At 35.8% G+C, this 27,447-nt stretch overlaps 1 protein-coding gene across 1 annotated transcript in view; it reads left to right on the top strand.

The window, feature by feature from the left end:
* The window catches only part of PLXDC2 (plexin domain containing 2), a 427,121-nt gene that overhangs the window by 200,734 nt on the left and 198,940 nt on the right, over positions 1–27,447 (top strand). The window contains exon 3 of the mRNA XM_037739047.1: positions 17,560–17,706. Coding sequence (XP_037594975.1) covers positions 17,560–17,706 — 147 coding nt within the window. The remainder of the gene's footprint in view (positions 1–17,559; positions 17,707–27,447) is intronic.

Here is a 27,447-nt window from a genome sequence, read left to right as displayed (position 1 = left end):
GAGTACTTGAGGGTCATTTTTGAGTGCTCCTCTCCCTCTCAAATACTGGCAAATCCTTTGCATTTTCCTCAGCCTTTCTCATAACAACCTTTTTCTCTTTGGTTCTTGTCGGTAACCCACTTTGAGCTATTATGATTTTCATTCTTTGCCTATTCAAATCGCTTCCAAACCAATGTCTGATTATAATTTGTACTTTCTCATATCCACTCTGTTTTCTAGATTGTTCCTTCTAAGGCCACATTTAATCCATTGCTTCCAAGGCTCCCATCTTTTACAGAATCAAGTTCAGACTTTCTTGACTGAGGCTTTGTGCATTCTAATTTCAGCATATCAAATTGTCCTCAGTTCACACTATTCCTGTGTATGAGCTTCTGTTGTGGAGAGTTTCTGTATTACTTGTAGTTTATTTCTGCCCTTCTTTCCTGTGATTAGACCAGTCCCTCTGAATAGAGTGACCCTCTCAATTTTTAAATCATTTTTCAAGGCTCAGGTTAAATGCTCTTACTTCTATGAACCCTATTTTTTGTATCTTTAAAACTGAATGAGATTTTCTCTCGTAGAAAGCTTGTGGACTGAGTCCTGTCTTTAGTTCAGCAGTTATCTTCTGCTGGTTTGGAAAAGGGATATTTGAATATCAGTATCATCTCTCTCTGCTGCAGAATTCTAGAGAGCCAGGACTAGATCATAAATACCTGCTTGCCCTTCATACCTACCACATACATAATCCATGAATCATCATGAATCATGAATACTTGTTGACTTAAATGCATGACATGTAAAAGAAATGCTTGTTAAAAAAAAATAGGGCTTTTGATGGCATCTTCTTACATTAGACTATAGTCTCTTGAATGTTTTATCTGTATATTTCTTTTTCTTGGGGTCTTTCCAGCTAGTTTTTAAGAAAGTGAAAATCTAATAACATTGATTCCCCTCCTCACCCCTGGAGCTTTGCAAGAAAGAAGCCAAAAAAAGAAAAAGAAAAAGAAAGGAACAATGCTTCTTGGGCTGCACTGAAATAAAATCTCTTCTAGCTATCTTATGATTTTATTGCAAAGTATAAATGCCAGCTTTATAGATCTAAGAGAATCTTTCTGCAAAATCAGCAAACCCATATTATGAAATTATTTGTTTGAATGTATCATTGGTAATTTTAAAACAAAACTGCTCAACAGATTGTGCTTTTTCTTCTTGCTCCTTTATTTTTAACGACTCATGAAAGGATTGCAACCTCTCTTCTTTTGTTCTGCCCATATTTACCATCCAACCTGACGTTAAGTGAGTTGGCAACAAGGTTTTCCCTTTTCTAAGATGTGATTCTAGAAGAATTTATCATTTGAATCAGGCCTTTAAATTCTTATTTAGAAAGCAGTAAAAGGATTTACACTGCTAAAAGTTCCTCTATGCCAAATGAAAGCACTTTTAGAGATTATTTGAAAAAAAAAATGGATGCTACTTAAGAATATTATCAAAATGATCTCTCAACAAAGTGAAGATGGGTACAGTATCTCTTTCGGGCTGAGAGGCCGTATAGTTACGTGTAGCCAGACAACTCAGCTGCTCAGGAACAACAACAAAAAAAAACTGGATGGCATTGGATTATATAAATTGCCATAAATTCCTGCAGTTCCTTTTATAAAGAGATAAGAGCTCTCTTCTCTTCAATCCAGGCCATACCTTGTGACATTGTGTACTTTGGAGGCAATGCCTCCAGAGGCTGTACAGCTTTCACTCTTCTTCCTCTTAGAGTCTGTCATTTTCTGATATGAACAGAATTATCTGGAAAGGAATTTGGAGGAAAGAAACTATTCCAGTGAACAATTTGCAAACCACGGAGATGCAGCAGCCTCCATTGTACAGCCAAAGGTACATTCCAGAGAGCAAAGGGAAGGCTCAGGTTCTGTAGCAAAGATTCCTGCCACAGTTTCCAATCAGGTCTGTTTATGTAAATAAAGGATTGAAACTTGCTTAGCTCCGATTGGTTGATACAGCTGAGTCCTGACTGGTTTATACAGCTGAGCCCTGACTGACTGAGACAGTTGAGTGCTGATTAGTTGGTTCAGGTGAGCTCTGAATGTCCCAGAAATAAAAAGGTGTGGGTTTCTGGGGAGCTCAGAGTATGTGTGACCCCTTATCAGCCAATGGCCACTTGGCTCTATTTTAAATTTAGGCTCAGTTAACAACTTGAGATCCATCTTGAAGAACTGGCTCTTTCATTTACATTTGTTCTCAATGAATAATCACAATCTAGCCCATATAGAGGAATGAGACAGCAAATGAAGATAGAGACCCTAAACATGTGACCAAGGCTGACTGAAACCAACGAGGACCCGACTGACATACTATCTGATTGCAGGCCAGCAGTGAACTCAGCCGATACCATGCAGAACAGACAGAGTTGTGCTCAGAGGTTTATGCATGTAATCCCAGCACTTTTGGGGGCCGAGGCACAAGGACTGTTTGAAGCCAGGAGTTCAAGACCAGCCTTGGCAACATAGCGAGGTCCCATTTCTACAGAAAACTTTAAAAAGTTAGCTGAGCATGGTGGCATGTGCCTGTAGTCCCAGCTACTCAGGAGGCTGAAGTAGGTGCATCTCCTGAGCCCATGAGGTCCAGGATGCAGTGAGCTGTGGTTGCCACTGCACTATGGCCTGGGTGACACAGCAAGATCCTATCAAAAAAAAAAAAAAAAGGCACAGTGCTGATTTCTTCATAACAGCAAGGACGAAGTAGCAGCACATTACAAACCAGTCCAATTTATTTATAAACTTGATTAACTATTCAGTTTTTGAGTCTTGAAAGGCCATGCTCTGTTATAAAAAGTCCCAAGCCGTCTCTATTGGTAGTCTGTTGCTGAGTAACAACCCCAAAACTTGATGGCTTAAAACAACTATCCCTTCATTCAGGATTCTTTGGATCGGCGAGGTGCTCCACACCCAGTCCACTGTGACTTTTTTCTAGGAGGTCACAAAGCCAAAGAAATTAGCTTTGTAAAATGTAAAGAAGTGCTAACATCAACAACTATGTGTTGAGTACCTATTAGGTACTAGGCAAAGTTCTAATCACCAGAACACAGAATTGGATACGATACATAGAAAGATTGTTATAATTATTGTTATTTTGAGACAGAGTCTTACTCTGTCACCCAGGCTAGAGTGCAGTGGCATAATCTTGGCTCACTGTAACCTCCACCTCCTGGGCTCAAGCGATTCTCCTGCCTTAGCTTGCCGAATAGTTGGGATTATAAGTGTGTGCCACCATGCCCAGCTAATTTTTTATATTTTTTGTAGAGATAAAGTTTCACCATGTTGGCCAGGCTGGTCTTGAACTTCTGACCTCAAGTAATCTCCTCACCTTGGTCTTCCAAAGTGAGCCACCATGCCTGGCCCAGAGAGAGATTTTTAAAGAAGTTCAGTGGAGGTAAAAGAAGAAGAAAAAAATCCAATGTTAAACAATGTTTTAAAGGACTTAAAGCAATTAAAACAGAGTAAAAGAGGATTATTTCAGGGGCATGAAACAGCAGGTACAGTGTGTGATGTTGGAGAATATTGACATATTGACGTATTCATGGGGCAACAAGAAAACCAGTGTGACTAGTGTGGAATATGAGATGAGAAAATGAAGTTGAAGAGATGCATCAAGCACGGTGTGTGGTAAAGATGTTGGATTTTTTTCTAAGAGTGATAGGAAGCCTCCTGAAGTGGGGCATGATATGATTAGATTGCTGTTTTAATAGGATTACTTTTCAAAAAGGATTACTCTACTCTGTAGAGAATAGAGTGAGGGGAACTTGTAGGAGGAGAAGCAGGGAGACCCGTGAGAGAGCTCTTACAGAAAGCCTGATAAGTAGCCTAATGGAAACAGTTTGAGCAAGTGTGTGATTTTTTTTTTTTTTTTTGAGGTCCTAAAAATTTTGTTAACTACAAGGGATTGTGGAAGTGGAGAGAACATTGACTCTAGAGTTTGTGTGTGTTATACAGAGCTGGTTTTGTATCCCTGAGATTTATGTGGTGCTAGGCAAGCTACTCCATATGTCTCAGCTTCAGTTTCTTTATTTTTAATGTGGTATCCAATTCACTGGTTTGTTGCAAGGATTAAATATATTATATATATTATGTGCCAAGCAGAGGGCTTTGTAATATCATAGGTGCATAAGTTTTAGTTACACTTGTTACTCAGTTTTTGTAAATATGTGATTAATCGTTTTGTTAGTTTTAAAATAAAAGATCCAAAAGAAGAACCAAGCACCAAAATCTCATTATGATAGATAGCAGGGATTGAGCCAATGGATTAAAAAGGGAGAGAATGTAGAACACTGATTCAATATTCTTGATACTTCTTGAAGCTTGCTAGAAATATTTTTGCATAAGGGGATGCTGAAACACAGAAAGTAAGTGTTCTTCATTTTGGCATTCCAAGTATTACAGCATATTTATTCATTTCTAGTTTACTAACTAATATGCCCCCCTTTTATCAGTTATGCATTGTATTAGTCTATTCTCATGCTGCTAAATAAAGACATACCCAAAACTCAGTAATTCATAAAGGAAAGAGGTTTAATGAACTCACAGTTATACATGACTGAGGAGGCCTCACAATCATGGTGGAAGGCAAAGGAAGAGGAAAGGATATCTTACGTGGTGGCCGGCAAGAGAGAGAGCATGTGCAGTATAAAACATCAGATCTCGTGAAACTTATTCACTATCACAAGAACAGCATGGGTAAGACTCGCCCCCATGATTTAATTACCTCCCTCTTGTTCCCTCACATGACGCATGGGAATTATGGGAGCTACAGTTGGAGATTTGGGTGGGGACACAGTAAAACCATATCATGCATATATTTGTATGTTATTTTAAAAAATTAATTTGCTTTAAAGCTATGTTTTCTCTTTATTACTGCTCTTTTTCTCCTCACATGTTCAGTGTTCCTCAAAACAATGCGATAAACTTTAAAGGTGAGACAAACTAAATAATATGAAATATATTATGTTTGTTTTTGACTCTTAGTACCATGCATCGTGCTTTTTTAAAGAGGTTTTATTGTGCAAGATGTGAAAAAGTTTATTATGAGGATTTTTTACCCAAATATAAATACATAAAGAGAGATTCCATCAAGGTTTATCTATACATTGTTTTACCATTTTGAAATATTATAAGTTTGAAAACAATTACCGAACATAGCATGTCTTCTTTACCTGTACTTGTTAAGTTTTTAAAATATGTTAAGTTTTTACAATGCAGTCCCAGAATTTCAATTACATATGTGTGATTTCATTTTATAAGCAGTTGTTAATCCCGTTAGACAGATAATACATTTGGATACTAGGTTTACTATTAAAAGTAACAGTATTCTCATAGAATTAGGTTAGGATAAATATTGTCTTTATTCTCTTTAGGATAATAATTATCTATGCTAGCATAATATATGCTATTAATGGCCAAATTAATTTATTTGATTGCTGTTCATTCTGTACTTTTTCTGTTGGAGACATATTTTCATAATTAAAGTTATATGCTTAGAGGCACATATAAAATTCATTAAAAAGGGAGTTTTCAGAATATTGTTTATTTGTAAAATTGTTTTCCAATATTAGAGGCTACAGATCGTTGCTCACTCTATAAAGCCTGTGTTAAGATCTCTGATGTTTGAGGAGAACTCATGCTTCTATAAATGTTAATAGCATAAAAATGTAGAATGTCTGATTTTTTTTTTGTTGTTGCCGTGGTTTATAATCATGTGATGCATGCAACATTTCTGTCAAGGACAGATTACATATATGACAGTGATGCCATAGGGTTATAATACCATATTTTTACTGTAACTTCTCTATGTTTAGATACACAAATCCTTATCATTGTGTTACAGTTGTTACAGATTTCAGTACAGTTAGCTGCTGTATAGGTGTGTGACCTGGAGCAGTAGATCATACCATATAGCCTAAGTATAAAGTAGATTATACGATCTAGGTTTGTGTAAGTACACTCCATCATGTTTGCACAATGATGAAATTACCTAATGACACATTTCTCAGAACCTCGTCACTAAGCAACCAATGACTCTGTTTGTGTTAACAAAAGTGATATCTAATAGCATTTTATAGTTTCCAACATATATCCACGTTTATCTCAAGTAGATGTAGCTCCAGTGTTGTGACATTATTTTTATTCTAACTTCTGTTTTGTAATCTTGAAGACAAAGGTCAGAAAGTTATCTCTATTTGCAAAATGATGTGCAGAAGGGTAATGTAGTATTAGATTCTAACTCTATGGCAAATGACATCAAACCTCGCAGCAAAATTCCATTTATAGCTGATGAATTGCTTATTGATCACTTCCTGAATCTGGGAGGCTAAGATTTTAAAGGTGTGGAGAAGTTGGAAACAAAGAAAAAAGACTAAAGAAAAGTTTCATTCTTTGACATTAAATGAGTAATAGCATTTTTAAAAAGCTGACTAAAAGTATACTAGGCAGAGCGCAGTGGCTCATGCCTGTAATCCCACCACTTTGGGAGACCAAGGCACATGGATCATTTGAGGTCAGGAGTTCGAGGCAAGCTTGGCCAACATGGTGGAACCCCATTTATACTAAAATACAAAAATTAGCTGGGCGTGGTGGTGTGCACCTGTAATCCCAGCTACTCTGGAGGCTGAAGCAGGAGAATCGCTTGAACCCAGGAGGCAGAGGTTGCAGTGAGCCAAGATCATGCCACTGTACTCCAGCCTGGGCGACAGAGTGAGACTGTCTCAAAAAAAAAAAATGTATATTATTACCTTTCACTGTAAATACCAGACTAAACAGTAACAGTTACCTTAAAAATGAGACTGTTGGCCAAGTAGTCACAAGTTGGTACAAAGAAACCACCCAGCTTTTCCACAGAAGTTGATTATGTGACATTCTTAACTGAGTTAATAATTTTTCAAAGGTAATCCTGAATAATTTTTTGCATAATTCTTTTAAAATTATAAATAGTAGTCAGTTATCAATTTTTTTTATAAGAAATAGGTCAAGACAGAGAACTGGATTTTTCCGAAAGCCTTCTTATATTAGAAAGCTTGAATGGCATTTCTGATTAGTACTAGAATATGACATGAGTTTTTGAAAGTAATATATCTGGCATCTGGGGCTTTTTTTTTTACAAATTCAAACTTAATAAGGAAACTGTGTGTGTGTGTGCTGTGGACTAAAATTGTGTACCCCACCCACTTCAAACTCATAGGTTGAAGTCCTAGGCCCCAGTGTGACTATATTTGGAATCAGGGCCTTTAGGAAGTAATTAAGGTTAAATAAGGCCATAAGGGTGGGGCCCTAATCCCATGGGATTTATATTCCTGTAAGAGGAGGAGAAGGCTCCAGGGAATTCTCTCCTGATCTCCTGAGGACACAGGGAGAAAGTAGCCCTTTATGGAAGCCCTTACTGAAAACAAAATCATCTGGAACCTTGATCTTGGACTTCCGGCCTCCAGAACTGTGAGAAATAAATTTCTGTTGTTTAAGTCATCCAGTCTATCATACATTGTTGTTATGGTAGCCCGACCTAAGGCATTGTGTAAACAGTATCCAATTTCCAGCCCTGTCATTGATTTAAATCTAGAACAGAAATTTCTTTTACAAATGGTGATTTTTTTTTTAAATTAGAACATATTAAGCTCCTCCACACTATAGTTGTTTATTTCCAGTGGATTGGAAAATCACAGCATCAAAAATTACAGGAAAAATCAGTGGCTCTGAGAAATGAACATGCATTTTATCCATCACAATTGTATTGTGCATCTGAAAGATAGTTGCGCACATATATGCCAGACCCGTAATTTATTCAGTTTATGTAGATAATGCATAGTGTCTCCAAAGATTCTTATCTTCCCTGCAACATATTTGAGAACTTTGCCTCCAACTTTGGGGCCAATTTACAAGTTCTCAACAAGAATGATTATGTACTGATGGAACTGATAGCAGTGCTAACTGTAACTGGCTCCCTGCACTAGCTATTCAAATACAGGCTTTTATCTTTCTTAGTGAGGACCTCTTAAATCCGGCAAATGGTCTTCTGACCTATACCTAGCAATCACTTTCTGTTTGTCTTGTGGCCATAGATCTTAGAAGCTTAGTCGAAAGCCATTCTATGAGAGCTCTAGTTCAACTCCTTCCTATACAGACTAAAGCCCAGAACTTACAGTGGCTATTTAAAGTCAGAACCTGTACTTCAACTCAAATCTCCTCTGAGCTACATTATTTTAATGCTAATTTTATGCATTTTAGTAGAAATCTCACACATGTTTTTAAAAAAAATTTTGAATCATATTTTTTGTTGGGTTTGTGAAGCCCTCAGAAATCCCTTGTAGATTGGCCGTGCACCTCTTTAGAGGACACTGACTAGGAATCACTTGGTTGTATTTATAAAAGACAAACTAAGATGCTAATAATTCTGCCTCAGATGGTTTTTCTAGCATCTTCTATCTCATCACTCCATGACTGGGAATAGTCAATGGGGCTCATTCTCGAAATGATTAAAGGTTCATATCAGGGAGTAGATAAATAAAGATATAGCATACTCAAGTGAAAAATACATTCTATTTCATAATAAATGAACCAACATAAACGCATACTAATATACCTCAAAATGCCTGTAGGTCTAGGCAAGCACTTAACTGAATGAACTGTGTTAATTTTGTTATAAATTTGAAAGATCACAAAGGTATTGTGCTTTTATGGCCATCTGGCTCATCCAACTCTGCATAGCAGAGAGGACAATCTCATCTGCAAGAGAGATTGTTACTGGGAAAATGGAAACTGCTTTATAATGGAAATACATCTGGAATCCTGTCTTTTATGTGTTGTGCAGTATTCTGACTTTACGGTAAATTCATACGCATACACACAACCCACTCTACTAATATTACATTTTTAGGAGGGTCACTTAACTAAACTCTTCCGAAGGAGTGGTAAAATAAATCATACCCACAAACGTCGTAGATAAGATCTCGCTAGAGGGATAGACCATGCTGCAAATCGATCAAGTAGGTAAAAATTCTTGGGGAAATGATGAAGATATGGGTAAACAACTGAAATGACACAGAAAAGATGTGCATAATGAGAGCTGGTGCAAAAATCTGATATCACCAACAGGAGACAGATGGATAGATTTTAATTCTTCTGACACTATACCAGTAAATTGAATTATATACCATGTAATTGATTATTCTTAGTATCTGAAGAAGGTATTAATGTAGTATTTGCTGATGGGCACTGAAGTCTATTCAGAGCTAATGTGTAATTGTTCTTATGCTGAAATTGTCAGGGTTTGATTTAAGGATGCCGAATACTTTATATTCTGTTCTTAATGCTTTTCAAATGTGTTTAAATAACATTCATTTAATTTAGTTATTTAGCAACCCAGTGAAAAAAAGCTAAATACTATCAATCATTCACTTTTTGTTAATAAATAATTAATGTGATTTAATTATCTGCCCACCCCTTACTCCCTGTAAGTCACCTTCTAAGGTACCGGAAAAAGGTGGACATTCAGGACTGGGATCTTTACCTCACTGCTTTCAATGAAGTCAGTTTCCAACCCAGCTAGGAGTTATTACCCATTCCACTGGTCAGCTTTTTAAGTCCACAACTCCTGCCTTTTTCTGTATGATTTTACGTCTGGCAAAAGAGGGAATCTATGTGCAGGAAAGGTCACACTGAAATGAACTGAATGGATAATTGACCTCACTAAAGTTACAGCTTGTTAGAGACCAAGCCAGTGAGAACTAGAAATCAGTTGGCCTGTCTGCAAGTTTAACGTCTTTGGCCACAGGATATCTCCCTCCTGCCCCTGGTTCCTGATCTACCCACAACTCTGTCAGAATGTAGCTGTGTGTCCAGTTTACTGTTTATATAAGTGAATGAAAAAAGGAGATGATTTGGTGTTGTTTCTTTAAAACAATAAAAAATCACTTTATAAAGATTCCAACTCTAATCTCTCATTCAAACGTTAGTGGAAATGAATATTTTACTGCATTTCTCTTAATGCTGATTTAGTTTATGGCAATTAGTGAAAAACACTGCATTCTACAGCAGTTAAGTTGTCAAAGCTGGTATTCAAAAAAAAGGTAATGGAAATTTATATATCAGCTGTTTCACAGAGAAACTTTAAGTTATTGACCTTGAATATCTATACTGAATATCAGATCTATAATATGTTAAAGCATTCTTTTTTGAGAACTCTTCAAATTACTTATGATAGAAATTCTGTAGAACTATTTACTGTATATAGCATGTGGCCTTGGTCTCTTGATATATGTTGGCAGTTTGATTCAAAAAATCAACAATTAATGCCCCTGAGCATCTTCACATATTTTCTTTTTCTTTTCTTTCTTTTTCATTTTTATTTTTTTGAGATGGAGTCTTGCTCTGTCCCCTAGGCTGGAGTGCAGTGGCATGGCATCGGCTCACTGCAACCTCTGCCTCCCAGGTTCGAGTGATTCTCCTGCCTCAGCCTCCCAAATAGCTGGGACTACAGGCACGTGCCACCACTCCCAGCTATTTTTTTGTATTTTTAGTAGAGACGGGATTTCACTGTGTTAGCCAGGATGGTCTCAATCTGCTGACCTTGAGATCCTCCCTCCTTGGCCCCCCAAAGTGCTGGGATTATAGGTGTGAGCCCCTCCTCCCAGCCCATATTTTCTAAAGCTTTATATAGACAAAAAGAAAAAAGTGGTTTGCATATAATGTGTTTATTATAAAAAATTCAAATAATGCAGATGAGAGAGAAGAAAATCCTTCTAAATTCCATCATCTAGAATTAACCAATCTATGGTAAACATCTTCTACCCATATCTTTAGACAAATTATCAGAGAGGATAGAGAAATAGATAGATGAGTAGAAATGTACACATTCATATTTGAGTAGATGTAATTTTGCAAAATTGAGATTATAGCATAAGTACTGAGAAGTAAAAATAAAATTCTAATCTTCTAACCAGCTGAGTGGACTCTTCGTGGCCAAGAGGACCTCAGAGAAACCTTAAAACAGCTGAGTTCTCAGCCATGGTGGGATGGGAGGTCAGTCATGCCCCAGTATGCCCCTTCCTTATTAATCTTGAACCAGAATTCTTTCTAAGGAGTAAGCAGAAATCAGCTCTGGAAAGCAAGAAACGGATGACCAATTCCTTTATTACCATTGGATAATCATCTGAGGCAGCAGCTGGATTCCCCCTCCCACTTTACAATTTCCACATTACCATTCGCCAGTTTCACAATGCATCCTCTCCTAAAACCAGACTGCCACGTCTGGACAGGTTTCCACTAACTCAAGGAGAGTTCTCAGTGAGAGGTTTTGTGTCCTTGGCTTCACCTTTTGATGTCCGGGGACCCAAAACTCCACCCTCGGATCTGGCTAACAACATTTTTTGCACACGTGACCCTTGAAGAGACACAAAGCTCAATTGCACTTGACATGTTTCTCCTTTCATAAATACTCATGACTCCTCCTATAGCTTATTGAATATGTATACTCAGCTACCCTGATCAACGTAAATCCCTGTCTTGTTTTGCTCTCTACTTCGCTGGAAAATACCCTTTCCATTCTGCAGAGTGGGCCAGTCTGTAGCTTGCAGGGGCTACCTTGTGGAATGACTGGCAGCTCAAAGCTGGTTTGGGAGTGGACTACATGAAATGCAATGTGAGACAAAGTTCCTATCCCCTCCCTCAACTTTCCTAATCATATTAGAATTTGCAAAGGAGAAATAAAGCTTTCCTCCCAAATTTGTGAACCTTGTGATTCTTCAGTTGACTATGCTTGAGGAAAATTATGAATTTAATTTTTTTTCCAGCTGGCTTTCAGTGCCCTGTATACAACCTGAATGCCACAAGTTTCAGACCTCTACCACAAAAGGTTATCTAAAAAATTAAAATTTTGAGTTTACTACTTTTTAAACTTTCAGACTCTCCGATTTATCTGTCAATTGCCTGCTATGAAACATTAGTTATTTTTATATTTTCATGGCTGATAGTAATAACATTCTGATTTATAACCATGATAATGAAATTGTCCCTCTTCTCTTTATATAGTTTTCATGGAGACAGTGCTCACCATCAGAAGATTTGCTTTAGTTTCTCTATTCCCGTAGATAGCCACATGCTAAATACAGCTAATATTTACAGAATTTTTGTTATAGGGACATTGATTCACCCCTTGGTTGAGTGTATAATTAGGCATTATATTTTTAAAAACTTCTTATTGGTGGTATAGTCTCTGTATATTTGTATGTGTTAGAAATGCATTTGTTGCCTGTATATTTAAATTACAACTTGACTGAACAAAAAAATATCTTGAGTCACAACTTTATTCTCTAAGATTGTATAATCGTTATTGATGACAGATATTATGGAGAGGTACCAGGTACCACCTTATTCAGTGGTTTTTCCTCCATATTGATAGCTCAATTTATCCTTCTAGATGCCTGTAAGACTTCTTCATTAATCTATAGAAAACCTCATTAGGAAATATTGCAGTACTCAAATTTCTATTGCAGATTTTCTTGGGATATGATGTGCAAATTCAAGTCTTTATCTCAGAAAAAATTGAGATATAAAAATTTTAAAATATATATTTAATTTTTTTTCTACAACAACTATGTATGCATCTCATCTCCTTTTTTTTTTCCTGCAGTTTATGTTATGACTTTGTCTTGTCAGCTTGAGATGACATAACGAAATACAATAGGCTAGGTGGTTTAAAGAACAGAAATATTTTTTCTCACAGTCCTGGCAGCTAAAAGTCCCCAATCAAGGTGCCAGCTGCTTGGGTTCGTAGTAAGGGCTCCCTTTCCGGCTTATAGACAGCTTCCTTACTGTATCCTCACATGATAGAGAAAGTTATTAAAAAGAGAGGGAAGGAGAGAAAATGAATCTTACGTCTCTTCTTACAAGGGCACTAATCCTATGGGATCAGAACCCCACTCTTATGACATTATTTGACCTTAATTACCTTCCTAAAGACTCTATCTCCAAATACAAGCACATTCGGCATTGGGGCTTCGACTTACAAATTTTGTCACGGGGACACAAACTTCAATCCATAACATTCGTCCTAGACATTTTTCTCATTATTCTTTTTCATTTCATGTTGTATGTACCTCGGGACTATTTCCTCGGTTCTGACTGGTAATTTAGTCATGTTTATTCTGGTCAGTAGTGGGTTCGTCTCTGTAATTCTTTACCTGACAACGGGCAGTTCACTATGTCTCTCCTCTTGTTATTTCATCACATCCTTTGGTTTCATCATGTGCTTTTGGTTTCTTATATCAACATGAATTTCCTTAGATCACAGGGAACTCTTTTATTAACTCTTTATTTCTGAGGAGTGTAATACCCACAAGTAGTATTTTAAAATCATTCTTATAAGATTGCAGTCTATTCGTTAACACCTGGCAAATATAATTCAAATTATAATCTTCCTTTATTAATTAAGGAATGATGTTCAAGAGGTGGCCAATTGATTCCATGTTAAATAGTCTTAATAAGAATTTTGATTATATTTCAAGTATCCATATATATCAAATAACTACCACAGTGATAGTCATACAATATGTTTTTGATCTTTCATTTTTTAAGTTCTAAATGAAATGAAGCTGGAGTTCAAATATTATTACTGCATGAGGCAATGTGAGGCATTCATAAACATTATCCATCAATATCCATGATAGAAAAGGAGGCAGCATTTGGGTTAGGAATTATGTAGATTGGTTGATTGCTGCAGAATGGCTAAGCTGCAGTTATGATAACTTTTCCTGTGTATTTTTGGTGTATGTCCTCTGTGTGTCTACAACTGAACATTTCCATGCATTTTTGAGGAACTTGGATTTATACGATTTATGACCACATACGGTGCCATCTACTTTCTCTAACAGTTGGTTTCCTAAATGAATTGGCAACTAGGCATATCACAGTAGTGTTTTGTTTTATTTTCTGTGGTGTTAGAAATAGTTTGCTTTTGAACAGAAAATGAAAATCTTTGTACTCAAAGTGGCTTTTGACGAATCTTAAGTGCCATTACTCCTAAAAAGGACAAGACATGTTTTGAATAATTTACTAGTGCTAAAATGTCACATTTTTGAGACATCTATTTTATGGTTTTTCTGAATATCTGAGCAAAACACCTCTCTGGAATTTAATAACTTGTGTCTCTGCATTCTTAAGTAAACAATAAATTGTCTTCCTTTTTGAATAAAAGTTGCCATGACAACTTGGCAGGCGTGGGCTATAGAAGTCAAATACCAAGCTCTAGTATTTCAAAGATGTGATATTATTTTTGGCAGCTCCGATTTAAGTAAAACTGAAGGTGTATTTTCACATGGCTATATCAGTGGTGGATATTTGTAATTAGACTAAATCATATATGTTTTTGCAGATAATTCATTATTTAAGTAAAATGATATTCTTCTTCTTTATGACAACTTCAAGACTCTTTCTTAGCTAATCACAGAAATCCAGAGATTAAGGAAAATGCCAGGATTATTTTATAAATGCTGATTTCAAAAATGATACTGAATTCAATTCTGAAATTTTGACATTTTAAAGAAAATAGAATCTGTTTAGTAATTATAGGGAAATTTTGCAGGATCATAGAATCTGTTATGTAATTCACCTAAAGAGTACATCTTTAACTTCAGTGTTGCTGAAATCTTTGTAATAACACTGTCAATAGGGATAAAAATTTACATTTTGATGTAAGCACATTGAATATTTTCTTCAAAACCACCATTTTATACCATTCACTGAAAAATTAAACGAATTATTATTTCACATAATTTAATTTTTAATTTAAAAAATTCAGTGAATGGTATTAAAGGGTGGCTTTGAAGGAAATATTCAATGAATTGAACTCTAGGTGGCCTTGTTCAAAGATGCTTCAGTTTGGTTGCCCGCCTTCCCTTCCTCCCCTCCTCCCTCCCTCCCTCCCTCCCTCCCTTGCTTCCTTCCTTCCATGGAGTCTCACTCTGTTACCCAGGCCCACTGCAACCTCCGCCTTCCGGGTTCAAGTGATTTTTCTGTCTCAGCCACCCGAGTAGCTGTGACTACAGGCATCCGCCACTACGCCTGGCTAATTTTTTGTATTTTTAATAGAGACAGGTTTCACCGTTTTTGCCAGGCTGGTCTCAAACTTCTGACCTCAGGTAATCCACCCACCTCGGCCTCCCAAAGTGCTGGGATACAGGCGTAAGCCACCATGTCTGGCCTGCAATTCCTTCTTTAAGCTATGTCTTTGCTTTATCTTCAGGCAGAGTTTTCTCATGGTAGCAAAGTGGAGGCAGTGGTTCGAGGTCTCGCACCTATACATCTCAGCAATCAGAACAAGGGAAATGATCTCTTCTCTACCTAAATTCCTGAATGTCTGAGTAAGGAATTTGTTCCTTCTTAGGTTATCTGCTCATGCATGCCACCAACTGCTGTGGCCAGTGTAATGACATGAGCAAAATGGCTTGTGCCCAATGTCAAGGAAGGTTCCTACCTCCAAATCTTCCAGTGGTGAAGCCAAGACAACACAGAGGAGTTGCATACGTAGGAGACACATGCAGTGTGTGTCAGACAACCCAAACTATCAGTGTCATTATGAGGTTCTGAAACAGAGGGAGGGTGGGAAACCCATTGAGGTTTCAAAGATCTTGGGGACTTCATGTTTTTCCTTCTTCTTTCTTTATGTCTACTTTGTTCTTCTTCCACCAATAAAGACCTTTCTTGTTTTCACTAAGATGTACACACAATGTGTGTGCCATACCCAGAGTTTAATTGCAGATATAGCTAGGGTTTTGTTTTTGTTTTTGAGATGGAATCTCACTCTTTTTCCCAGGCTGGAGTGCAGTGGCATGATCTTGGCTCACTGCAACCTCCACCCCCAGCATTCAAGCGATTCTCCTACCTCAGCCTCCCGAGAAGCTGGAATTGCAGGCACGTGCTATTACACCCAGCTAATTTTTGTATTTAGTAGAGACTGTGTTTCACCACGTTGGCCAGGCTGGTCTCAAACCCCTGACCTTAGTGATCCACCCACCTTGGCCTCCCAAAGTGCTGGGATTACAAACTTACTGTTGCCATTTAACCACTATTCTCAACATTTACATTTTGGGTCATAGTCTTTATTTTCGTCATGAGGCAAATTCTATTTGGAATTCTGCATGGAATATTCTTTTCCTTTTTGTAATCAGTTTCTCTATATAAATATATATGTATGTATGTGTATGTATATATATATATATATATATATATATATAGGGAGAGAGAGAGAGAGAGAGAGAGAAGAGATGATTTGTGAAAAAAATACATGGGATTTATGTTTTGACTGGATTTCAAGAAAATTTTTTTTAATTTAATTATCACTTAGATAATAAATGATTTAGACAAAATTCACTTCCCAAACCTTATTATTTAAATCATAGACCTATTTATTCAACATTTTTTTTACATTTACCTGAATGTTTTAAAATATTTTCAGTCTCGTAACTCCTCAAATTGATAAGCACAATTACATTTCATGGTTAAAAAACATTGCAATCAGAATTAACCAAGAATCATATAATTTTTCTGGGTATTTCTCATCAAAATTGCCTCTTAAAACATTTAAATCTCTTCAGGGAGTGGGAAACATGGCTAATAAAGGCTTTGTGACAGGTACTATGGTAACACCAATAATGAGAATTCAAATAAAAGTAGAATTTAATAACCCAAATTAAAGAAAAAATATATATTCTCTCCATTTCCAGGACCATTAGCTAAAAGCAGACCCTGATATAACCTTATTTTTAAAGAAGAGAAGTCTCAATGCGTCATTACGAATAGTGATTATACCTTAGGGTTTTAGGAGTAAGTTCGAAAGAGACTTTTTTTTTCAAAAAGGACATTTTGGTTCTGGTGAGAAATTAGATCTTTGTACACAGCATATATTTCCTTCTAAGTCTTGTATATTTAACGATTTCTTCCAAAGAAGACTACAGATTTTACACACACACACACATAAAATACACAGACGTAAAATACAAAACTTAGAAGGAAATATATATTGAAATTGTTAAATATTCAAAATATTTAATCACTATTCTCAACATTTACGTTTTGGATTGTAGCCTTTCTTTTAGTCATAAGGCAAAATCTGTTCAGAATACTGCTGAGAATATTCTTTTCCCTTTTGTGATCAATCACATATGTATATCTAGATTGATGATTTGGGAAAAAATACACGGGATTCATGATTTGACTGGATTTCAAGAATCATTTTATTTAATTAGCACTTAGATAATAAATGAATTAGACAAAATTCACATTCCAAACATTATTATTCAAATCCTAGACCTATTTCTTTAACATTTTTTCTTTTTTTCTTATAGTTTGTGTATGTGTGTGTCTGTGTATATGCACATTTATTTATTTAATCCGAATTCACTTCTCTTAGAGGTTAGTTAAATCACTTGGCTCTGTTAAAGACTATTAGCATTGTTAAATTCAATCGGATATTTTAAAAAAGAATTGTAGGGAAAACATCTCTGTTCTTGATATACATTATTATCTGTTATTGCAGGAGGATACAGACCACAATTACTATATATCTCGGATATATGGTCCATCTGATTCTGCCAGCCGGGATCTGTGGGTGAATATAGACCAAATGGAAAAAGATAAAGTGAAGATTCATGGAATATTGTCCAATACTCATCGGCAAGCGGCGGTAAGTGTTTTGACATTCAGGATTCTTTTTTTCCTACTGTGAAAAAATGGTTGCTTTAATTGGCATATAGCCATTTCTTATATAAGTTTGACAATTAAATATTAGAGTAGTCTTATCTGTGGTAATCACTTTTCCAATGTATTCAGTTCTGCAATTGTAATTTAGATTTAATTGCATACAAGGTATTAAAGAAAATGAAATAGAATTGTTTTGATAAACTACCATTAATTGAACCATTTTCTTAGTATATCTGATGAATGTATATTGGATTCAAAGCTGAGCTTTGTCTTGGATTATTTTTAGTTTTCTTATAATCCGTGAGTATATGGAACGTTTTTTAAAATTACTTGAATTTGGTATCTTCCCATTTACATGGGTTTATTGCTCTTGGTCTTGGATTTAACCAAAGATTTAACGGAAGTCATTTATGATTTAGATAACATATATAGACCAAATTATGGTCTTAAATAAAGAAGTTTAATATAAAGAAAAAGAATAAAATTTAGAAAGGATCAGACTGATATTTTAAGCCTGGGCTGATTATTTCCTGTGTTTCCTGAAATAAATAATTTAACTATTCTGAGGTGCTCTCTGCATGTGTAAACTGGAGATGAGAAGGAATATTAATACCAGCCTCCCTTGCCTTACATGGTCATGAATAGCCTATTCAAGTGCCAGCCTGAATGCTCAAGTGGATTAGCTTTTTCAATCTTCACAACAGTCCCATGATTTAAATATTACAAAATTACACGTTGCAGATAAAAGAACTCAGGAGTCTTGGAAAATTCAGATAACCTACCCAAGGGTCTCCACCAGAAAATGGGAAACTGGGAAGTTAAGCTAGGTAGCCAAGCTGATGCTCAAATTGTGTGTGTAAAATTTATCACACTTGGTTCTCAGAATGTTCTTTGATCATCATTTTATGATAAATGCCAGATTTAACATTTTAAAGGGTATTTGGTTTTGCTGGCCTGGGTAACGGTGGTGATGCTGTCATCGATGAAGCCATGAGTTGTTCAGTTTAGTATGACCTGAAGTGAAAAGAAAACAATTTTAACCTTTCAGGTGCTTTTGTCATTATTGATATAAAGATAGGACAACTACAGTAAATGGCTGGAGTTATTTAGAGAGACATTGATTTGATAAATGTTAAATATAAAAATTTGTGGCAGTGGCATTCCTTGTTTATATGTAGATGTTTCTGTTATCAGATCAAATTCTAAAAGCTAAATGGAAATTAAGTGTAATATACCATGATGATTCATTTAATTTTCAGTGTAGAGCACATGCTTCCTGAGTCTGAGAAGCACACGAAGTAGCTACCTTTCCTTGCTAAATTCCATCATCCACCCCCACCCACTTTTTTCTATATTCAGATAACCCCAGGTAGGCAAGATGACAGATTTAGAAATAATTCACTGTGGGATTTCAAACAGATTTTCAAAAAAAGGGAAAATAATAAAGATTGGATTCGAACAATATCTATCTGGGATCTACTGCATTTGACAACCTTCCTATTATAGCACAGTGCTTAATAGTATAAAATATACTTTGTGGAATTTTGAATGTTTGTGTATGCACATGGGAATTCCATGATGTGGCTTAGTCCTAGTGTCAGTCACTATGGGTAATATATACAGGGAGAGGAAGAAGTTCCTCCAAATATTAGCTGATTTCTTCTCCTATACAAGTATGGCTACCACCTCTCTCCTCTTTGCCCTCCCCAAGGTAAGACACTTTGTCTCATGCCTCTCCTTAAAGAAGTCTGTTCTCTTTGCAATAGGGTTTACTTGGTTGCCTTGTGATGATTCTCTGGTTGTCATGGAAAATGAAAAATAATAATGTAAATGGTCCAATTTTCTTATTATTAGTGTGGCAGTGACCTTGTTGCTTTTAACACTTGAGGTAGCCTCAAACATAAATGGAAGGACTTGAACTTCTGGTTGTAACTTAACTGGCGCTCTTTATGTTAATTGTTAAATATATACAATTGTTAGAGGCTTTTATTTTAACTACTCTGCCATTGTCATAACTTCGGTTCTTGGTTATCCATGAGTATGTAAGCCATTAACAAACATTTCTTAAGAGAAATTGGTGGAAAAAGTTATCAGCGAAATTCAACACTCTTCATGTTAAAAGCGCTCAAGAAACTAGGCATGGGAGAAACATACCTCAAAGTAGTAAGAGCCATCTATGACAGATCCACAGCTAACGTTATACTGAATGGGCAAAAGCTGAAGCATTTCCTTGAAAACTGGCACAACACAAGGATGTCCTCTCTTATCATTCCTATTCAACATAGTATTGGAAGTCCTAGCCAGAACAATCAAGCATGACAAAGAAATAGAGCATCCAAATAGGAAGAGAGGAAGTCAAACTATTCCTGTTTCCAGATGACATGATTCTATATTTAGAGATTCCATAGTCTAGGCCCAAAAGCTCCTTTCGCTGATAAGCAACTTCAGCAAGTTTCAGGATACAAAATCAATGTTCACAAATCCCAAGCATTCCTATACACCAACAACAGCCATGCCAAGAGTCAAATCAGAAAGGCAATCTCATTTACGATCGCTACAAAAACAGTAAAATACCTGGGAATACAACTAACCAGGGAAGTGAAAAATCTCTACAATGAGAATTACAAAACACTGCTCAAAGAAATTAGAGAAGACACAAACAAATGGAAAAAAACATGCTCATGAATAGGAAGAATCAATATCATTAAAAAGGCCATACTGCCCAAAGCAATTTACAGATTCAGTGCTCTTCCTATCATACTACCAATGACATTCTCCACAGAACTAGAAAAATTTATTTAAAATTTTTATGGAACCAAAAAAGAGCCCAAATAGCCAAGGCAATTCTAAGCAAAAAGAACAAAGCTGGAAGTTCCGTGTTGCCCAACTTCAAATTATACTGCAGGGCTGCAGTAACCAAAACAGCATGTTACTGGTACAAAAACAGGCACATAGAAAAATGGAACAGAATAGAGAACCCAGAAATAAGGCCACACACTTATGACCATCTAACCTTCAACAAACCTGACAAAAACAAGCAATGGAGAAAGACTTCCTATTCAATAAATGGTGCTGGGATAATTGGCTAGCCATATACAGCAGATTGAAGCTAGATCCTTCCTTATACCATATACAAAAAATCAACTCAAGATGGATTAAAGGCTTAGATGTAAAATTCAAAACTATAAAAACTCTGGAAGACAACCTAGGCAATACCATCCTGAACATAGTAACAAGCAAAGATTTTAAGATTTTATGACAAAGACACCAAATGCAATCGCAACAAAAGCAAAAATTAACAAATGAAATCTAATTAAACTAAAGAGCTTCTGCACAGCAAAAGAAACTACCAACAGAGTAAAGGGACAACCTAAAGAATGGGAGAAAATATTTGCAAGCTATGCATCTGACAAATGTCTAATATCTAGGATCTATAGGGAACTTAAACAAATTTACAAGAAAAAAAACCCGTTAAAAAGTGGACAAATACATGAATAGACACTTTTCAAAAGAAGACATACATGCAGCCAACAAGCATATGAAAAAATGCTCAATATCACTCATCATTAGAGAAATGCAAAACAAAACCACAGTGAGATACCATTTCACACCAATTAGAATTGTTGTTATTTAAAAGTAAAAAAATAACAGATGCTGGTGAAGTTTCAGATTAAAGGGAACAATTATACACTGTTGGTGGAGGTGTAAATTAGTTCAACCATTGTGAAAAGAAGAATGGCAATTCCTTAAAGACCTAAAGACAGAAATGCCATTCAACCCAGCAATCCTATTACGGGGTATATACCCAGAGGAATACAAATCATTCTACCATAAAGACACACACGTGAATGTTTATTGCAGCACTATTCATAAAAGCAAAGACATGGAATCAAACTAAATGCCCATCAATGACAGATTGGATAAAGAAATGTGGTACGTATACACCAGGGAATACTATGCAGCCATAAAAAAGAATAAGATCATGTCTTTTGTGGGAACATGAATGGAACTGTAGGTCATTATCCTTAGGAAACTAACCCAGAAACAGGAACCAAATGCTGCATGTTCTCACTTTTAAGTGGAGCTAAATGATGAGAAGTTATGAACACAAAGTAGGGAAAAACGGATATTGGAGTCTACTTTAGGGGGAAGATGGAAGGAGGGAGAGGAGCAGAAAAGGTAACTATTGGGTAATAGGCTTAATACTTGGGTGATGAACAAATCCATACAACAGATTCCCATAACATGAGTTCACCTGTGTAAAACTTTCACACATATTGCTGACCCCAAAACAAAGGTTTAAAAAATTATATATGTGCCATTATGGTTATACTGTAGCTCAAGACCCAATATACACTTAGGGTTGGATTCGTTGTTAATGACAATGGAGGTTAAACACTGTTTTAAATAGGGTTTTCCCTTAATTTTGAGTATTTTTTGCCTATGTCTTGTCGGATTTGATTCCATCATTATGGTTTTTACTTTATGATGTGTTTCATGCAAGGCTGATTCAGTACAGAGCTTTGCTATCCATGGTCTTGTGCTCTCCTATGCTTTCATTTATCAGTATAAAAAACAAATCTCTTATTTCGTAGGTCTAGGATGGGCCAGAAAATTTGCGTTTCTGACAAATTCTAAGGTCATTTTGATGACACTAATCCAGGGACCATTCTTGGACTCTATAGCAGGGGTTGGCAACCCATTTCTCTAAAGGGATATTTTAGTTGTTGCAGGCCTTATGGTCTCTGTCACAACTACCCAACTCTATTGTTATAGCTCAATAGCCACAGACAGTATGTAAATGAACAGTCATGGTTGTGTTCCAATAAAACTTTATTTATGGAAATAAAGAAAATATTGGTCCTGCATCTACTTTGTTATCACTCTCAACAGAAAACGCACACACACAACACACTTACACACAAAAACGCACACACATTTCCATTTATAACAATAAGATTGGTAATATTAACTAGTTTCCATTTGAAAAAAAAAGTTATATGAACTCTCTTATTTAAATAAGCTTTACAGCCTAGATCTTGTAAATTTACTTGCTAGAATATTTTTTTAAATTCCCTATATTCTTTTTTCATAAATGAGATTATTAAATATTAGTTTGAGCTTTCCAAATTGTATAGAGTAATCCATGTTTTAATATTTCCTCAGTTGGTCTTTCTGCCTTTCCAATCCTGCTGGGTTCTCTTTGTTTCAATTCCATTGTGCCTTTCTCAGAATAGAATCAAGTTGTTACACAAGATAACATAATTTTAATATTAAGATAATATTATGACCAGGGGGCTCAATAATGCCCTCATGCACATCTACACAGAACACACACACATACTTCATGTTATTGAGGTGGTTAAGCACAAGGCAAAATGGAAAATAGCAAACATGAATCCACCTTATTAATTAGCTTTGCTCCTGTCCTCATTGACATAAAAAGCTTTTTGGTAATTTGCCTGGAAACAGGATTTAAATTTAAGCCCCAAGGGGAAGAAGGGAGTTTCTCAATCTTATCACAATTCATGTAATTTGCATGGCCAAGAGTATATATTCTAGCAACAAATTATGCAAAAAAAAAAAAAAAAAAAGAAGAAGAAGAAGAAAGATTTAGCTGGGGACAGACCAGACCCAGGGCTAGAGGGCTAACAATTTAGCCCTGAGTAAGCAAGAGGTAGAGTAAGAAAGCAAGTATGTTGGCCGTTCTAGAAGAGGCCCTCCCACCCATTAACCTTCTTCCTGAAATGGAAGAGAAGAGGGTACAAGAGATGTCTTACCTAGGAACATTATTTTTTTTTAAAAAAAATATTTCCCCCTTTACTATCACTGCATAAAAATGTGGTCCAAACAGTGTTTTGGAATCTTAGATAATATTCTTGAAAGAGGAAGGAGGGTAGAAATAAAGTAAGTTTTCCCTTTTCTCCCATCCACAATATTATCTTATCATTTCAGAGCAGAATAAAACACAGAAATCACTTAATTCACATATTTGAAGTGCCCAAACACATCGATACCTCTTTCCTTCTATAATCTCAGCCATAATCATTAGTGTTTATATGACACATGTATATTTTGGAATTTGATTACATGTGCTTTCAAATCTCTCCATTGTCCTTTTTGTTTAAATAACATGTCTTAAATCATTGCAAAATAAGCAGATGCTAAAACCTAGTTTTGCAGTTGACAAGTTAAGGGAAAGACCATGTCTTTCTAGATAAAGCAAAGTGAAGAATTGGTATGAGTTCTTACCATACGGTAAGTAAGCAATGAGGCAGGCACTTTATATGAAAATTCTCACAGTTATCTGGGTGTTTTGTCCTTAACTCAGAGTCACACAGTTTTCAGGTTGCAAATCTAAAAGTTTCTGACTACAAACCTAGAAACCTGCCTGGACTTGTTTTTTCCCTCTTTCTAGACATTTCAAATTCCACATTTTTGTGGTTTTCCTCTATATTTCTACATCTATATTATTTAATATGTTTCTGGGAACAAAGTTTGATTCAACTGCCAGACATGTTAGAATTATTTTGTCCTCTGAAATGACAGTTGATGACATTCTGATTCATAACTCCTAGAGATGTATCTCTGTCCTGGTGGAAGGAATCCAGGGTTTGAAGTTAGCAGACCTTAGCTTCAAGACTTATTTTCTTGGATTCTGGCCTCTTTGCACCTCAGCTTTGTAACCTAGAAGAAGGGGTGAAAATGCCTCCCTTGACTACCTCCAAGGACGATGTTGAGAATAAAAATGAAATAGTTATAAAAGGACACTGACAACCTCAACAAAATGATACAGTTGCTGAGTGTTATTATTTGAGAGTTCTAATTCTTTACAACAAGAACAGAAAAAAATAACCCTTGTTAAAGAAACTAGGTAAAGCAGTAAAAACAGATTGTATTCAGGACAATTGCAATAGGAGAAAGAACCTTGATATAGAACTGGACTCAATTCCAAATGTAGCATGGGCAAGGGGGAAAATATGGCCAAGAACAGAGTGACTGTCAGTGGAGGGAAGGTTACTAAGAGGAGACATGAGAAATAAGTGGGAATTGTGCCTAAACTGACTTGTTAGGATTCTTACTGAAGGAGGGTTGGGGTGATTAGATACCACGGTGGGAGATGAGGATTTGATCAGTACTGAGGGTGGTCAGATTTCAAGGGTGGGGAATCTTGCTAAACTTACTTAGCAGGATTTTTGCTGAAATTGACTGAGGCAGAGATAGACACAGAAGTCCACAGACAAGAGAGGTCTAGTGGAGAAGATGCCTCAGCAGAGACTGACTAAAGAGTGGTCAAGGGAGGTATCTTGTCATTCCCAAATAAGTTAATATCTGAGTCTCTCTCAGATAGATCAATACATAGATGCAAAAATATGGATGGATGGATGGATGGAGGGAGGGATGGATAGATGAGTGGGTGGATGTTGGATGGAAGAATGGATAGAGATATAGGTATAGGATAAATGGATAGATAGATGGAAAGATAGTCAGTAGATAGATATATTAATAGATGGCGGATAGATTGGTAAAGATGATTTTACGTATTTGTATCTATATCTTTCTATGTATATTTTTTTCCAAGCAATTGCCAATATACTGTTTGCCGGACATAAGCATATCCTGGCTTAATTTTTTTTTATCTTTCTATATGTTGGTAGGAAGATTGATTCTTTAAATAAGAAACACCAGCAAAATGAAATGGTTGAAATGCCGTTCTCTGTCTATCTCACTCTATCTCTGTCATAATGCAGGTAAGGTTTTTGATGAAACTTGTATGACTTTTTATGTGTTGAGCATTTAAAATTTTTATATTGAACTGTCCTTGATGGCATTTCTGACTACTTGAATATACACAGAAAATTTCATTAAAAAATTTAAGTTTTCTAGAGGGTTTTTGTTTTTATTCCCTTCAGGAAAAGAACTTATTGCTTCAGCTAGCATGACCATGGGTCTCACATTTACATAATGTTTATGTTGGGAGAGCTAAATTTGGTTGCTTGTGGTGACTTTAGTAAGTTACTTTTTCATATTGTACACATTTATTTTTTTCTGTACATCAAAAAATCTGTTGATAAATGCTCATTTTTCAAAATGATTAAATTGAAAGGCAATTTAATTTGCTTTCTCTATTAGGCTGTTATCTAGACTGCACATTTTTGTCTGAGTTCTGTTCAGAATGTCTAACAATAGATTGCTTTTTATTTACTCTTATGTTTGACTGGTTGAATAAACTGGGTGCATTCTGCCTTTTGAGTTGCTTCAGTTCAAGTGAGACACAAATTTATCAACCTGGTCTTATTTGTCTTTGCTCATAGGATTTTCATCAAGTTTAATAACAGACCGGGATAAGTTGTATCTGCATATGTCTCTATAGCTTAATTTTGGTTTAATAAAGTCCTCTACATATATAAAGGAAGAAATATACTTGACATAATGTAATATTTTATTCAATACTATTTATATTTTGCTCTAATCAAATTCCGAATACTCCAAAAATTCATATTGTTACAAAATATCAAAAGAATTCTCTTTGGATATTTAAACGGTGTGTTCTCATCTTCAACTTCCTAAGAAACAGATGTACATTCCAAAGTAATAATGGATTAATTTATTTAAAAAATAATAGGAATTCAAAAGCATAGGATTTGGCATCATAAGATCCAAATTCATGTTTATTTCAACTGAGACCTTAGGCAAATCCCTAAATTCCCTGTCAATTTCTTCCTGTACTAAGTAGTTGTGATAGTAATCTCTGTCCTGCCCTCCACATACAATAGATTCAAATGAGATTTTATGGCACTTTATTGTTACTTATATATTTTAACGAATTCTACCATTAATTCATTTTACTTGAATTATACTTAAGTCAGTTACCAAACTTAAAGTTAATTCCCTTTGTCCAAAATATTACTTCAGGGCCTGACTTTTTTCATTGCACAAAACTAACGTGATTAGAGTGGCTGAGTTGTATTTCTCTGCATGCCTGGGAAAAGGACTGTTCCACCAGCCTGGAAGCCAATAAGTACATAGAACAATGTAACCCTGTCCTGCTGATGGCACTCACCACACAGATTAAACTTTCCTTAGGTCCACCTAATATGCTGAAGTCAACCAACTCTTTTTACTGACATAATTACATAAATACATGTATATTACTAATAATTTAATCTATTCTCTCTGAATCTAGGAACCAAATTTTAGACATGGAAAGGACTTTGGAGAGCCTTGAGGACAGCTGCCTTATGAAATTGACATTGATCAATTTGTTTTGCATATAACAAACCTTCACTTCCCAAAGCAAAAGTTGCTGTCTTATTTGATAGATCATATTTGAGTTCATATTTCATTGCAATTCAATCTTGTTTCTACATCTTGGGTCTTTAGTAGAGGATGAGCACCAGTTTTTACATAAAATTAGTCATGGAAAGTGATATAATATATTCTTTGTTACCAGTGATGGCTATGAAATAATTCTAGATAGACAAATGTCTATTCACCTTTTAAAGTCGTGAGTGAGGTAAACAATTTAGGTTTCTGATAAACCCTGTTAGAAGATTTCATATTAAACTTTCATAATCATAAAGGCTGCTAAAAAGGAGACCCCTCAACCATGTCTCCAATGCAATAAACAAGTATATTTACTCTGCCTTTAACCTGAGATTCTCTTTTCCAACTTATTTCTTATCATCTTTTCTGCCATCTCTTCAGGAGCCTATGAAGACTT

Source organism: Cebus imitator, unplaced genomic scaffold (genome assembly GCF_001604975.1).
Source record: "Cebus imitator isolate Cc_AM_T3 unplaced genomic scaffold, Cebus_imitator-1.0 Scaffold61, whole genome shotgun sequence".
Taxonomy (NCBI): domain Eukaryota; kingdom Metazoa; phylum Chordata; class Mammalia; order Primates; family Cebidae; genus Cebus; species Cebus imitator.
This window is presented reverse-complemented; position numbering and strand designations above follow the sequence as displayed.